The sequence below is a fragment of the Candoia aspera genome, chromosome 3 (genome assembly GCF_035149785.1).
Source record: "Candoia aspera isolate rCanAsp1 chromosome 3, rCanAsp1.hap2, whole genome shotgun sequence".
Lineage (NCBI taxonomy): Eukaryota > Metazoa > Chordata > Lepidosauria > Squamata > Boidae > Candoia > Candoia aspera.
The window spans coordinates 42,330,161-42,347,667 of record NC_086155.1 but is presented as its reverse complement, the minus strand read 5'-3'; the positions used below and the strand labels follow the sequence as shown (position 1 = coordinate 42,347,667).

Below are 17,507 nucleotides of genomic sequence, written 5' to 3'. Positions count from 1 at the left end.
TTTTACAAGGGCTCCTGAAGTTGATAAATACATAGGGAGAAGCAGAGGGTGTGAGAGAAAGAGATTGCAGGCTGATCTACTATTATGCCCTTTGATTGTCCATAGTTTGTCTATACTCATCATTTCTTTCATTTTCTTTTAAAGACTGGGCTACTCAAAACAGTATTGTGACAAAATAATGGGGATTTAATTAACCTGTGATCTTTTAAAGCTTTACAGTATGAAATTTAAGGAAGTATGCTATTTTGTAGAAATACATTGATTAAGCTTATTGTGAAAGACAAAAAAAAACCACTGAACCATAGCACAGAGTTTGGTTCTTGTAAAGGAACTATATTATATGTCCCATTATCCCCCCAGATCAGTGGTGTGATGGGGAATCATTTCTATGATGCTTTGATTGCTAATATCCCACCAGAGATCCAGATAGTCCTGCCCCTGTTGACCTCTCCTAAGGCATTAAAGACCTGGTTGTTCCCCAGGCTTTTGGGAGAGAAGATTAAATGAGTCTTGATGGCTGATTTGTTTGGTTCTAGTCCTTGGACTAGACATAGAATTAGACCTTGTACATATTTTATATCTTGGTTCTGGTTGTTATTTATATTGTGTTTCTCTTTTGCTTTTAATCTTTTTGTTCACTGTGAGGTGGGTAGCTATATAAATTGTTTAGACAATCAAACAAATAAAATGGGAGAAACATTTTTCTAGAGCAAAAAGAATGTGGATAGTGATAATTTCCTTTTTCTTTTAGCATAGATCAGATCTGTAGAGTTGGAAATGTTACTTGCAGAAGGGTTTGGATTATTGGATCCATGGAGAACATAATGGAGGTTTTTCCTCATTGCAAAGGTTTCATTAGGAGAAATATGTAAAGCACTATCATCCCATAAGTACAGTCTACTCTGGGAAATGGGAGAATGTAGGACATTTGTACTGTTTGACAGCTCCAATGATTGAAGTAATAAAGGGATCTAAAAGTGTGGAAGGCAAGGCTACATCACCAGCTGCAACAGAATACAGCCACACTACTAGCCATTTTGACACAGCAGATGAAGTAACCTAGTAATCTTGGTTGATTTTGAAAAAGCAAAGCAGGATTGGACTTGGTTAGTATGTGAATGAGAGACCATCAGGTCATCCCAGATTTGTAGGAAATAATAATAATAATAAATTCCTGGAAGAAGGCAATGGCAAATCACTTTTGTACTGTTGTAAAAAAATTTACATGGACAAGCCCAAATGGCCACAGGAAGTTGAGCTCAACTGGAGGAAGTCTTTACCTTTACCTTGGCCATCTTTATTGTATTTATCAGATGAGTGATTGAAGAAACATAATCTATAGGGTTTATGGAAAAGAACACATGCTGCTGATTCAATTGCAGTGTCTGAGCAGATATATAAACTGTCTTGATAAGGAAGACCACAAAATCTATCCAACAGTACCATTAATAGGATAGCATCCAGATTTGCCAATGTAAAGACCCTCCTGTGAAACATGACTAAAAATGATAGATATTTGGGAATAATGAAAGAAGGGTCCATCAGTTCAAAGTAGTGATGATAAATGTTGGTTCTATCTCTTGTAAATCAAGATCTAAAGTTATTGACTTCCAGCGGGGACATGTCGGACTAAACAGCTGTGCTCGTGGGCTCCATGAGCAGAACTGACAACATGGTGTTTTTTTGAGGGTGAGCCTCAGGCAGGATTTTCCTGAAGCCCTGGAGTGTTTTCACAGAAAGAAAATGCTCAGAATCATCCCATTTGCCCTCCAAAATGGCGACTTGAAGCCAGAGGATCATAAACAGTGTTTGCGCTAATCTGGTAAGAGCCGCTGGGAGGCTGGGACGTCCCCATTTCCAAGCCACACTGTAGCCCTAAAGGGACACTAAGACCAGCCACCCCATTTCTAAATCTCCCAATTTTTATCTTTTTAAGTTTATGTACCCTAAGAGAGGCTTTCTACAGAAAGGAGAAGAGATCTGTCTTGGTGCTTATCATTATTTTGGGGATTAATTTTTTAAAAACCTTTTAAAGTTTCTGCTTGTTTCCTATCTAAATATTAAGGAGGACTGGAAGTAAATATTTGTCTCTCTGTTACTATTTTTGTACTGAATTTAAAGATTTTAATATTTTCCTACATGTTGAATCTGCTGTTCTGAACCTTCAGCTTTCTGTTGCTACTTATTCTGGGAAATTGCCTGTTACCAGAGTCTCACTTTTGTAAACATGTTCTGAAAACTTTCCATTATCTTCTACTTTCACTGGTTAAGTACCTGGGGGCATCATAATTTACTGTGTGAGATATGTAAGGTTTCAAGTAGGCTTTCTCAGAGTTCCATCAAGACCTCAAACAGATTCTTTTGGATTCTTGTCAAGTTATTACGCAAGATATTCGGGACATTAGTTCTAAAATGTGTCATCTGGTTAGGGATGTTGTGGAGGAAGTTGAGGAATTTAACAATGACAGAAATGTCTCTACTAACAGCAAGATTGAGGCTTTTGCTGAATTGCCAGATGACCAGGCAGTCAACTTGAAGAAATTAAAGGGACAGACTGAATTGCAAACCATAAAGGAAATCAACTTTCTTATGGAACGCTATGGGAAGGAAGGGGTTGTTATCTACGGGTGGTTTTCTGCTGAGAAGTCGGAGTTTCTAAGGGGAGCAGTTGGGCTCTTTGATCTCTCTGTGAAAAATGCCTTGTGTTTATTGTGGAGCTTTGTGAATGCTTTGGTCTGTTTTGAAGTGGGGTTAAGGGTTTGAGAATTTTTATCTGAATTGCTTTTAAGGTATGTTTGATGTCATTCTTCTGTAAGGATTTGGATTAAGATTAATAAAGTAAATAATAAATGCTTGTTTTTAGGTTTAATATGATTAAGATTGTTATAATTGTAGAATTAATTATAAGGACAGAAAATGTATATGCTTTTTAGTTTGATTCTTATTATAGTGGACAGAAATGTATAGAATAGTGGTAGGAAGGAAATAATTAAATAAGTATTGCTTTTTGGGGGGAAGTTGTTTAGGAGGTTTATATATTTTCTTTTTCTTTTAATATAAGGGAAGGGAGCAATTGTATTTAGTGATTTTTATTATGTGCTAATGGAATGATTTATAGAAATAAATGTGATTTTGGTTTAAGATAAAGTAAGGGATTAATTATGGAAAACTGTTGTATAATCTTGATGTTTAAAGTCAGAAGTCACCTCTTTATGTAATCTTAAAAAAAATTCTTCTTGTCTTTCTACACCTTTTTAGTTTTCTTTTCTTTTTGTAGTTTTTTGCTTTTTTTGTAGTTTTTATCTTTGCTCTAAACTTAATAAAATTCTTATTAAAAAAAAAAGATCTAAAGTTATCTTTATCCAAGCCTAGCATAGATACAGACAACGGGGGGGGGGGGGGGTGAGCCCTCAATGAGCCACACTGTTTGTTATTTAAAGACTGCTTGAAAAACAACCTGTCCTGGCTTAAGCAAAGACCACGCTGAGATGTGGAGAATGTCTCTAGTGTTTATTAAACTGCTATAGTAGACAGAAAATCCTACCAAACTGAAGGAGTGTGGGAAAACCCAGACAGATAAATCCCCAAACTCAAGGCGGGTCTGTTCTGGGTTTCTTTGAATGACAGTTCAAAGCCTTTAAACTACGCATGCATTTCCCCCCCGGTTAGGGGTCCCCTCCTGCTCACCATCCGTACTCATAACACAACCTGAGATTAGATGTCTAAGTCAATCTGAAAAATTTGAAAGGTAGAAGACTAAAAAGCAGGTTGTTCTGGCTCAATTGATTTTACTAACAAACTCCTAATTTACTTTGGTTGAATCCAAAAAAATAATGTCCTCCTTTGGAAAGTTTAATTTAAAAGACAAAATTCATGAACAGCCAAAAAATATACCAAAATCATCTTATCTCTAATCTCTCTCTTTTTTTAGAAAAATCAAATGCTTATTAAAAGTTAATGTGTGGCCTTTGCTTGCAAACAGGCAAATACATTTTACCAAGATGATTAAATATTACTAATAATTCAAGACACAGTCAACCAATTTCTTTTGAGCAAGTATGTCCCTCTTTACCTGCAACTCATTAATGTGTATAGTTTTACTATATTATAAATATATATTTACTATATGTTTTATAGCATAGTACTTTCCCCCAAATACAACATACCCTCTGTTCAACTTTCCTAAGCACAGCATTGCTAATTCCTCTTATCTTGTTTCAGTTCTCCCTGTGGCCAGCATTTATGGAAATCCCACTGACCATGATTTCTTTAATAAATCAGATTTAGTTATTTAAGAGCATGCAAGAATAATGAAACCACAAAGAAAGATATACAAAATGTTCAAGCTCTAAGATGCCAAGATCCCAGTTTAAAGAAGCTATACACCTGTGCAACTACATAACAAATGTAGTGATTATTAGAAGTGACACTTGCTTTGTATGTGGCAAATCCAATGACCAGTTTCTAGCAAGGGCTGTGAAAGACCATACAGAGCTATCACCCATCAGGTTCACATATTATGCTTTATCATTTGCTTGCTTCTGACTTACTATGTTGTGGAATTCAGACACTCCAACTTATTCAACAAAACATGATTAAAATAAGCCCAGGATTAGTGTGACATACAAATCTAGTCAGTTTTGGTTTTCTTCATGAACCAATGCTCAGACCTTGTATGAGGCAGTTTCCCATTTTGTTATTTGTTTGCTTTGGCTATTCTATCTTTAATACTTATTCTTCTGTATTCTAATCTAAAGCATTCTTTCAAAAATTATGGAGGATAAAAACTGATGGAAGACCTTTCTGTTGAAGAGGAAAGGAAAAAGATGTGTTAAAGCTGGGCCAAATCAAGAACCTGATATTCACAGGATTATTTTTCTTCTTACTATTTCCCCCATCAAAGGCCATAGAAGAATTCTGATTGGAATTTGGAGTAAGGAAAAAATACTTTTCCAATTACCTTTCTTATTCAAATCTTGGATCATTTATTCTCATGGTGGCATAGAACTATCACTCCATCACCACCTTTTTTCTTCTGTTATTCTCTTTATAATGACCAATTGACTATGCAGCACTGTATGGCCAGGTGAACATTTTAAACAGAAGAAAAAGTGATGTTGGAGAAATGAAAGCTTCTATTCGGCTACGACATGCAAAGAAAAGCTATTCTGTAATTTTAAAAGTCAATGCAAGGTAAAAGGATTTCTTTCTTTCTCAATGTTTATTCTCTACTCTGTCTCTCCCAAGGAGAACATGAAGTACAGTGAGTACTCTGCATAGTTCTGGCATCAGTTTGATATACACATACCACTGGATCATGATCAGTTAGACATTAAATTTTTATTATTCCTGAGATTCTCAGTTAGACACATTTTAGAAATCTAGGCTACGTGTGACATAAATCTAATAAATCTAATCAATAGAAAAATCATTTCCCTGACAAGCTCAAAGTAAGTGGATTAAAGCATCCTTTTCTTCTAAAAGATATAGAAACACACTAAACAATGCCTCCTATTTGTCACTTTTTGATGATCACTAGGGAGGTATAACTTACTGAATTGGCTTATGGTAACAAACACCCTTAGGATAAAGTAATGTAAATGATGGAGAAGATAAATTCTTTAATTCCTACTCACAAACATGTGTCCAGAAAATTAATAGAGTTTGCATCTTTTCTTTTTAAATTAAATGCTCAGAAAAGTACTGCTTAAAAACACACACACACACATACACACATACACATTATGTATCTCATTGTGTGAATTCCAGAAGACCCTACAGGAACAGATGTTTCTATTTGCTTCACCTGACTAGCAAGCTCCATTATGGTCTCTTTTTGTTTAAGCAGAACCATGAAGATCTGGCTCTTCACCCAGGCCTTTGGTGAGGGAGATTGAGAGCCCTCGTTTCATTGTGCTTGCCATCTTTTATCTTTAACTTTTATGTTTTATTGATTTGATTGTAATTTCTTTGATTGTTGTGAGCCACCCAGAGTTGTTGAGAGTTGGGTGGCATACATGTTTAAATGTGTACTACATACTACTATTACTACTAATGTAGGTTTGCTCAGTTTCCATTGAAATGAGTGGGCATTGGATCCTGTGGGCAATAGCACCTCCATTGTCCACAGAATGAATTCTGGCTTAGGATTTCTAGTTTCAACAGAAGGGAAAGCCACAAAACCACTATAATTACTTGTGTGCACTAACAGATTACACACCTAGGTTTTGAAGCCTTTCCAGATATATACCTCCCTACAATGCACCTTTCATTCTCAGAAGTGTGTAAAACGTAGTTTAGTGATTAAATGGAACTCAACCAAATGCATACATTGGTCTTTCTAATGTATATCACATATGGTTCTGAAATAGTCAACATTCAACTATAATGAGATATATGTATGACTAGGGTTGTGGATGTTCTATCATATACTTTATGGGCAGTTGATTTATATTAAAGTTTCATATATTTGCAAAATCTGTCAGGGAAAAAAGATGATGAATATGCTGCCTGACTCTTTACTTGTTTATGGGCTTCAGCCTCTGGCTAAAAGATCTAGGTATTTAAAGGTCAGGCAGATGCTTTAGTTTTTGTTGTTGATGCTTCCAACAATGATTATAATATGATTATAATTACAAGGAATTTCAAACCAGGCTGAAAACACAATCAGGTATGGAGATTTCCCAGGTGAGAATATTATCTAAACATTTCCATGGAAAAGAAATAGAATGTGCCTCCAGTTTAACCTTTCAAAATCTGTGAATACTCCCATCTGCCTGATTTAGTGTCACACATGTAAAAACACAATTTGTACAAAATGGATACCAAAGGAAGATTATCCCCAAATTTATGAGAATAATTATCAACTACCCCAAGAGGTTTCATTTTGGGGTAGATAAAAATACAACAAACAAAAATAAAAATGGAGTTATTTCTTCTTATCAATCCACTGAGATGAGACTGTACAGAGATGTTTCATTTTATAATAATAAAATATTATTTTATATTTCTACGACTTCTTATCCACCTTTTATATTTTCCCCACATCTACACAGGCACTTTGTCATAATTTCCACACTAGGATAAAATGATAGCCATTTTTTTTTTGCCGACATAAATGTTTCATGTAACAGAACTCATTTAATGCTAGATATCTTCAGTGAATGCTGTTGTTTAACAGCATTTCAGTCAAAGGCTTTTAGTGTGACAGCTTAACTGAACAATCCATTGTATTTGTAGGAAAGACAAATTCCATAGTTCTTTCATTTCAGTGGCATAATGTTCTTAATTGCTGGAAACTTGAGTGACAATCCATGCTATGGCAATAATGAAGGAAAAGAACATAATTATTTCCCTTTACTATAGCACCTCCACAAACATGTCCAATCCGTTTTGGGGGCTGGTCAAAAGCTTATTACATTTTGGATCATGAAAAGAAATAGTAGATAATTCAAAAAGTCAATTGGGACAATTTATTAATTGATTTACTATAGTTATGAATTATCCCAATCAATTAAGATTTTAATACAATTGTTGCAATTTTCAGCCAGGGCTATTAAAGGCATATGTAATTTGGCAGGGATGATATTCAACATAATGGGATCCTCCATTGAAACCTAGCCTACATTCCATGTACCTTTTGAGGAAGCAGGACTCTCAGCAGGTCCTTTCTAGAAATTTGGACCAGAGAAGCAGATTCAATATTGGCAAGGTAGTTCCTGTTTTACGCTGTATAGGATTTTAAAGATAATAACTAGCACTGTGAATTGGGCTTGGAAGCCTGCTGGTAGCCAATGCAACAACCTTAAAATTGATGTTACCGTGCAAAATTGGGTTTGACCCATAAATAGTATGACTGCAGCATTCTGCAAGCAACTTGTCTAAGTTGTTTCCAAAGACAGCCCTACGTAGAATGTGTTGTAGTAGTTCATCCATGTGACCATTTTCATCCTATGCCAGGGTCTAAATCCTGATTGAAAAGGATCCAGATAAACCACTGCCTCTAGAGTTCTCTGTAGCTGAGTCCCTTCTCCACAACCAAAAAGGGAAGGAATGGTGACTCCATATTTGATGGAGAAAGTTATTAAATATGGCCAAATCAAGAGATTTCATCAAAAGAGGTTGCATTACTATTCCCTTCAAGGCAGGTGGCATCACATATTTCTTCAAAGTAGCTCTCAAATCCAGCCACTGTCATCCTTCCTAGTTGCCCAAAGGATCCAGGAAAGCATGGATCTAGCTTATAGAAGCCAGGGTAAATGCATGCAACTTTAACCACATGGAAACTCACAAACTCATCTGGCAAGCCTGCAGATATCTTACAACCACTGTTTCCACTCCTTCCTAGCTTTGGTGCTATGCTTGCTGCACAATCTGAAACCTGGGAGGGCAGATTTCCAACAGGGCTACTTTCCTGTCATTACTTAGCCAGATCTCAGTAATAAATGCCAGGTCTCTGTGTTCATATATTCTTATATCTTAGATGGATGCAGTCTTATTCTGCACAGACCTAGTGTTCACCAAAAGCAGCCCAGAACCAAGGTGCCCATAATTCAGCCACCTGATACAGGGGCTGAGGTGACTGGCTTAGCAGAAGATACTTGCATCAAGATCCTGGTCTCCATTCTCCTTCAACATCCTACCTAGCGATCCCATCATACTTTCCACTGCCTATCATGGTCTCAATCTCCACCCCCAGTAAATCTTCCATGAAGTTCTACAATGGTCCTTCTCCTTTTCCATTCCTTAATACCTCTCCAGCATCAGCAATTGTGCAAGCACTTCTGTGGATTTAGCTCGGTATATACACTCAGCCCCAACAATCACACACTCTTCTCCTGTTATTTACCCTAACCAAAATATATTCTTACCCCAGCTAAAATAACTACTTCCCTATCATCCTACTGACAGAGTTCCTCTCAATACCTCATTTTCTCTCCCTATAGGGGACAGGACCATCTTCACCTTGAGAGCACATCCTAACACCCATCCAAGTCTGAATGTGATTTTTCTAGCTGGTTAGCTTTTGTAGTTTAATTCAAGATGGAATCATTTACAGCCTGCTCCAGCAAGAGATGGTTCTCAAGCTGACTCTTCCTTTTCTACCATTAATTACCATCCAAGTCAATCTCCATTCACCAGCTCTGCTGCTGTCCCTCTCACTGATTAAGAAGACCAAATAAAGTATGGAGTTCAGATCCAATTCCTTGGCTGTTCATGCTCTCACCATTACTTCACTGACAATAGGTCAACAATATTCTTCCATCATCCTCCTGAATTCACTCATGGCAGATCTGCCAACAACACAGCACATATGTAGCCACTAGTTTTCTCACTCAAGAGGATTACTTCTGCTCAAAAGCATAACAATGTGACAGGAATTCAGCCTGGTACCAGGACTTCTGATATCACCAATCTGAATCTCCTCCAGCTTCCTATGTTCCCCTTCTGCTCCTCCTTCCAACTGAACATTCCTTCATCCTCCATTACCTTCCTCTCTGGCAAAGACCAGCTACAGCCAATTCTGTACTCTCCCACTTCTTCATTCCTTACAGTTCCTGGAACTTGAACAGAATGGGTCACAGTACTTGAACAGGAAGTGGCACACTCAACTTTGCAATATGTATGAATTGATTTCAGTAGTTAGCAGGAGTGAATCTGAAATATCTTACAGTTAATTCACAGCGAATGGAGCACATAATATTGTTTATATGGGGAAAATATTTAGACTTGAATTCTTTGGCCAGATTATTGAATGGAAATCAGTAGGAGAGGATGGACTGGATTCCTTTGTTTTGCATTGTATGTTTTTGTGTTTTTTAATTATATATTATTTTGTTACATGTTGTGAGCTGCTGAGAGGTTTTTTTTTAAAACATGATTTGGTTCAGGATATAAATGCATAAATAAATCCCAATAATCTGTTTCAGGGTAAGGAAGTGGTTGACTTTCTAAAGATTTATACAACCCAAAGCCAAGATATTTGAAAGACTGAATCCTTCCTCAAAAGCTTGAACATGCTTTAAAATATTAAGAGGAGAACCTTTTCCTAATCTTGCAGGAGGTAAGTTTGGTGGGAATATGAGAGACTATGTCTTTTGGGCTACTCTCTCTTTGGTAATCTTGTTTGAGGTGGCTTTTGCTGTATAAGTTGATTTTGTTGTGTGCTTTTAATTGTATGTGTATGCAGGTATACACACACACACACACACACACATCCCAGGTTGGTAAAACTGTGAGGCAAGGTTATATACGCTCCCCTTATTTATTCCACTTGCAATATATGCTGAATATACATTAAGGAAAGCTACACTGGAAGAATATGAGCATCATTTTAAAGTTGGAGGAAGAAGCATCAATAACCTGTGCTACGCTGATGACCCTACCCTGATAGCTGAAAATGCAAAGGATCTATTTGCATTTTCATGCGCTAATAAAAGTCAAGGAGCACAGTGAAACAATGGGACTAAGACTAAATATAAAGAAGACTAAACTAATGACAACAGGTCAACCACAAGCCTTAGAATTGACAATGAAGATAGTGAAGTGGAAAATAGCTTCTGTCTTTTAGGATCAACCAAACACTCAGGAAATATACCACAGACTAGCATTTGGTAGAGTAGTCCTGAAGACCATGGAAAAGATATTCAGATGCTGTGAAGTGTCTATACCTAAAAGATCAGAATTGTGCAAGTGATGGTATTTCCTGTGACACTTTATGGTAGTGAAAATTAGACTTTGAAGATGCTGGATAGAACGAGTATTGATGCTTCTGAACTTTGGTGGTAGAGAAGACTCCTGAGAATACCATGGACAGCCAAGAAAACAAACTAGTGGATCATTGAACAAATCAACCCAGAGTTCTTACTCATGGCATGAATGACCAGGATCGAATTATCCTACTTTGGACACATTATGCAAAGATAGCGCCTAGCTCTCTGGAGGAGGTTCTAATGTTGGGAAAGAGGGAAGGAAAGAGAAAAAGAGGAAGACCAGCAGTAAGGTGGATGAACTCAGTTAAAAAGATGATAGGTACACCATTGGAAGCCATGAAGGTTAGGGACAGATCATCATGGAGAAAATCTACCTATATGGTCACTAAGTGTCAATACCAACCAGTGGCACATAATCAATCAATATTGTAACATTGCAAGCTTCTTTGTGCACCATTGTTTGGTGGAAAGAAAGCATATACATTCAAGAAATACATGACAAAGTAACTCACTTTCTCAGTAGTTGTAGTAGTAGTAGTAGTAATAATAATAATAATAATAATAATAATAATAATAATAATAATAGGAGGAAGAGGAAGAGTTTGGAGTAAAGTTGGAGGGTTACTAGTTACTTTCAATCCCTAAAGAAAAGAGATGGGAAAGATTTGCCAGGAATTTTGCTAAGACTTGCTTTGACAGAATATGGAAAATTATGGCATTGACAAAAGGTCATTTTTTGACAGACAGGCATTAATCAGAATAGTTAATTTTGATAAGATGAAGAGGACCAAGTACTTCTATATATTTTTGCTGGTTGTTCCATACCAACAAAATTATCTTTTTTCCTTCAAAAAGTGTGAAATTTAAAATCCAGCTGGGTTCACTGCTGTTTAATTTACCAACAGAGGTGCTAAATCTGTAGGGCAGAGTCCAGGTCCATGCTATTTTTACTTGTCACTTAATACTGAGCCCCATGTTAACTATGAATTCATGAAGAGAGTACATATTTTTTTAATTTTCCAAGCCAGTGTTTGTATGTTCATTGTGAACCATATATCTCTGTGCCTTTTTATAATGCAACTTCCCTACCCCTACCCTGCTGCTCTTATGGAAGCCATTCAGGTACAAAGATTAATACATAGTGCTTGAACAACTTCCACAAGTGTGAATTATGATTGAATTGCCTATTGTAGTGTTTCTCAACTTTGGCCACTTTAAGATGTGTGGACTTTAACTCCCAGAATTACCTAGCCAGCCAAGCTTGCTGGGGAATTCTGGGAGTTGAAGTCCACACATCTTAAAGTGGCCAAGGTTGAGAAACACTGGTCTACTGGGATGGAAATGTGTCCTTCCTGCCCCTCCCCACAATGAAAAACTTGAGAATATGTATCTGAGAAAGACTTAATAAAGTTAATGAATTAATTGCTTTATACTATGAGAGTCTGCTCAAATGTTCTGTTCAACAGCTTGGCTTGTAGATTATCCCTATTCTCCCCAAAATCCAATTTCTGAAATTCAGTAGGTAGGAAAATAAGACAGGAAGGACCATGGAATGTGTTTGCAAGAACTTTTACAGATACTTCATTGCTCATGTTTCAGTGAAGAGCTAAAACTTGGCTTTTTAATCAACTTTCTTCTAGAAAAGTATTATTTACTGCTATTTTCAGTTTTGGATAGTTGGGGAATTATTTTAAAAATTCTCTTGTGGCTGATTTATATCTTTTTTAAATAGTCTGTTTTTCATTTTGAAGGGTATTAGATGGAAAGGTAGGATAGAAGCACTTTAAGAAATAAGCATTGTCACAATTGATTCTGGCCACAAAGTGGATCATACTGACTTCAGTGAATGCCTTGGACAAAACTTGAGTCATACATCCTCATTGTCAGAGCTGGCTAGTTTCACAGCCTAAGTGTACAGTTGTTTAACTGTGTTAAATAATATGTCTGCCAGAGTGCAAAGAGGAAAAGGATTCACACAGTGCAAATTTACTTGAGTGGCTGTAGAGTGCAGATCTGCCTCTAAGCATTAATAGAGAACAAAATGGTAAAACATGAAAGTGCCACTTTTTCAGTAATTTTGAAAAGTATAACTTTACTTTAAAAGGCTTAAGGTTGCTCTCATTCTGCCATAAACAAACCATTGTTTATGTGTAATGATTCTTACCACTGATTAACGTCTGATGAAAGGGATGATTTTATCCTTTCAGAGATGTGTTAACTAATGCAACCAAATGGTTGTAGAGGTACAGTAGATTCTCACATATACATCCTAATATTGAGCTAATATTGAACTTCATGGCTGGTCCATGAAGTCACGAAGAGTCGGAAGCGACTAAATGAATAAAGAACAAATTGAGCTAAATACTATCTAATATTCACATGAAAAGTGTTGTGTATGCTGTTTTTCTAGGAACTAGAACTAGTTTCATGGAAATATTGTTTTTGTTTTGCTTCCAAATGCTACTGTTTTTGCTAATGAAGTCAATTTGCATTTGAGTTCTCTTATAATATATCAAGGCAGAAGTAAGAAGGGCTTTGCTAGCAGGGTAATGCTAAAGGCATAAAAACAGAAATATTCTGGCATCTGAGCATTACTATCTGCAAAGAGCTTTTGACAGAGCAACTAGGTTACACTGTAGTTTTCATATTCAACATTTTCATTCCTTTGAAGAGGCTAAACAAATGAGTTTCCTGAGTTAGATGAGTGTGTACGTATAGGTGCATAGAGAAAATAGGAACAATGGTTTATTTGTATCATCACAATTATGCTTAGTAAGATGATTCCTCAAAGTAGCTTAATGCATATGCTCAGCATAAACCAATGAGAGAAAGGATGTGCCAACAACAGAGAATAGTCAGGAAGTGATAAATAAACATTCAGAGAGAGATTTTCTAAGCACAAAGGTCCTCCCAAATTTATCCTATGTAAGTCTTTGAATCATTAAAAGAATTCTAAAAAAAAAACATAATTTTTACAAATGCTAAACCTCCACCCCACAATTATTCCTATATAGCCATGTATTTTAGAACAGCTCAGCTTACTCAATAAATTGTCCTTACATCTTCCATAAGTCCATCAAGAATTTTTACAATAAAAGCTAAGATTCTGTTTGGAGATGGAATCCCAGTTCTGTCACTTCCTTATTCTGGACTGGACAAATCATCCTTTCCCTCTATGTAATTTTCCCTCTTCTCCACTTCCTATTTCTACTGGAGTAGTAACAGCAACATACAACAGTAGGAACTTTTGCATCCAAGGTGCAAAATATAATATCGCTGGGGAACAGCTGAGAAAGTACATATTCATAAAAGTGGAATGCTACTTATTGCCATTTCTAAAAAAAAAGAAGAATCTTTGTTTTTATATCAAAATATTTAACAATTTTTTGTTGGTCCTCAGAGCTGACAAATCTGCCTGGACAAAACACTTTGAAGTTCACACTGTATGCAATTTGGCTTTACTTCTAATAAAAGACATAAATAAGATAATGACCATTCCTAATCATGCATTTCTGTTGTCAACCCTAATAATTTTTATGTACATATTGTGGATACATACACCTGCTATCTTCACTAATCAAGAAAATATCCTTTTTTTAAGCTTGCTATTTCTCTTTGGGTGTCTTTGCAGTCTAACTGTATTATAACCAGAAAGGAAATTTAATTTTTCCTTATTATTTTCTTGCATTTTATTCTCTTCAATCTCACTGTTGGTTAGACTTCCCATTTATGAGATTCAATTAAAACCAATTATTTCTACTGGCAATCTGAAATATATGTTAATTTTTTTCATCAAAGGCAGATACTTTACACCTGTCATCTTTTCAAAATATTGATGGCGTAACATCTTTACGGTGAAAAAGAACAATGAAAATCTTCCCTTGGTCCCATGGATACTATGTCATCCTTCTCAATTACTAACCCCAAATGATCTGTCTTTAATTACATAATTTCCAGTGCAAACTACAGGTGTGGGTCTTTTTTCCCAATTTCAAAATAAGAAGCAAATTATGAATGCCCCTCTATCATTATATCAGGGTCCCAGTTCAGACTGGGTTCCACCATGCTGGCAATTTGTGAATTCCTTTGAGGAAAGGGCATATTTAGTTGTGCGGGATGTCAGGGCAAGATGACCTATTCAGTAAGCTTGGCCAGCTGCCTATCCTAAACCCTTTCCTGCTGCAGTTTACTCAGTCCCTGCTTAAATCTAAAGCCACCCCTTCTTCACTCACTATTCATAATTTCCCAGGTTCAGTCTAAAGGTCAGACATTCTTAATCTGAATTTGTATCAGCATCAAGAAATATGCTTATAAATAATACCGAGAAACTTCAGTTAGTTCCAACCATACCAAAACACAAACATTGAAATCAAGAATATGATCAAATCATTGTAAGTGAGGGTGAAATGTACATCAGAGTGTAGCCTCCTCCAAAACTGTGAGGTGAAAGGTCCCCTGTGCAAGCACCGAGTCATGTCTGACCCTTTGGGGGGACGCTGCTTTTGCAACTGCTGTCCTCCTAATAACATACAAATCCTCTTCTTTTTATTTCTATGACTGAGATTCTCAGTTAGAAGCATGGTGAAAACAGCTTTCAAAATATATATCCTATGGTTCTGAAGTGGCAGAATGCTGCCAGAATAATTTGTCTAGATTTCTGTCTGTGTAAACTGATGCTGTGTTACTGCCTACAGGTAGAAAAAATGATTTTTCCTAAAATAGGTGATGGGAATTATCATATCAAATATATGTTATTTACAGCCAACAGAGAGTCATTAGTGTTTTTCACAGATGGTCTTCTTCCAAATGTAGCTCCAGGTCTGATTTCAACTGTACTATGAACCTATGCAGGTCTGAAATCTCATTATTATTATTATTATTATTATCCAACATATCCCTTGCCTAGAAATGAAACCACCAACCAAGATTTTGATCTCCTAAGGCTCTCTCTCTTTCACCCTCCTGAATCACAGTGTGAGGTGGGAATGGGAAGAGAGAGTCCAGCTGTATCACAAGGGTAACATTTAAGACCTGCACCATAACAAATGGTGCTGTCTAGTTCCTAAATCCAGTGTTTATACCTCAGAAACATTGATCCGTCCTTCCTGAAAGGAGCATGTTGTTGGATCATGAGTGCACAGGTTTCGATATTTACACCAGTGACAGCGAAAGGCACTGTTGACACAAGACAGACACCTGCCAAGAAAGGAACACAGGCAAATATGTTTATTATTGATAATGCCTGATAATTATGGAATATCCAGTAGCAATATTATTGATAAGTCAGCAAAAGTTATGTATATATTTGTTTAAACAGAACAAACACTTTATTTGAAAAAAAATGTACCACTTTAGTGCACAAAGGTGCCTTTATGATAAAGACTTGGTAGAAAAATGGAGTTTATCCTTGTCTCTTGGGGGTGATGAGATGCATTACCATGTAAGTTTTCAGTGTGTTTTGCATATGTCCAGTGCCTCTAGTCTAAACTGATTACGTTCAAATAACTCAGGTTATTGCATTATTGGGTTTATTGCAAAGATCATTTGTTTCAATACATCATATCCTAGATTCCCAAAAGCTAAGAAAATTTCCTGATTCAAATCTCATGCTCCCCCAAAATTCACTAGGTTGCCAAAGATATTCTCTCAATCTTAGGCTTGTATCCATGATATAGGGATAATAACACCTGATTCTTATGAATAATTATTCCGTGAAACTCTGATATCCCAGTTCAATCTGGTTCCAATCCAGAGCATATACTCTGGTGTCTTAAAAGTACAGTACAAATAAAAAGGCAAATGTCGCTGATAAGTTTTTCTGTTTCAGCTGAAGTGTTTATGAACTGAACCAGATGAAATGTCAAGGTACTCAATCTATACAGATGACCTTCCTAAGCATCTTGCCCTCATGCTTGGATAGGCCCAAATGAGTTCCTTCTATTCCATTAATATTGCGTATCAAAGTTTAATGGCTGTGTTTCACATTAGGGGAACATTTAAGGCTGAAAAGTGTAATGAAAAAAGAATAATCAGACCTCTGCTTTCTGATAAGGGGATTAGAAACTAAGTATTATGGTGAAAAGATTGGAGGTGGCATATGACAGCACTCTTAAAATTTGTGAAGGCAGTTTCCAATGGAATATTACTTCCCCACCCCCCCCACCCCCCAAAAAAGGAACAGTAGGAGATTATGCGCTCTCCTTCACTGGGAATGTTCAAGACTTTTCTCAATTGCACATACAAGAAATAAACCATGCCCGGATATGTTGTGGCAAAACATCACTGGCCTAATATACACTCATTTAGTCTTTACCTAAGCACAACTAATTCTCACCAAATCAGGGAGAGTTCACTAGATTAATTGTAGAGAACAGTTTTCTCCAAATGACAGCTGCAAGCTTAGGGTTCTTTTCCCATTCCTGGACTGCTGGCTAATTAATCTACAGATTCAGAATGCTGCTAACTTCTTCTCAGGTCCAAAACAACCCATCTCCTAGTGACTGGCTTTTCATATAATCTCGTTTTATCTCTGGAAAGTTTCACAGTATTGCAGGTGGGTACTGGACTAGCAAGGCACTTGCACAGAACAACTTTGGGAGTTGAAAGCAATAGCAATAGTTTAATGCCATCTAGGTCAGTCTGAGCTTAAGGAAAAATAAATAAATAAAGCAGCTGGATAGTATAGTGGTTATACCCTTTGACATAGGAGATTGGGGTTTGAACCCTGGCTGGTACCTACATTACCAGTAGGGGTCCTTGGGCAAAGACCCCCTAACACTTTACCTGCCTACTTCA

General features: G+C 36.6%; 1 protein-coding gene across 1 annotated transcript in view; it reads right to left on the bottom strand.

Moving 5' to 3' along the window:
• PLXNA2 (plexin A2) overlaps positions 1–17,507 on the bottom strand; it is a 483,155-nt gene that overhangs the window by 189,859 nt on the left and 275,789 nt on the right. Inside the window, exon 8 of the mRNA XM_063297455.1 lies at positions 15,794–15,908. Within this exon, the coding sequence (XP_063153525.1) occupies positions 15,794–15,908 (115 nt within the window). The remainder of the gene's footprint in view (positions 1–15,793; positions 15,909–17,507) is intronic.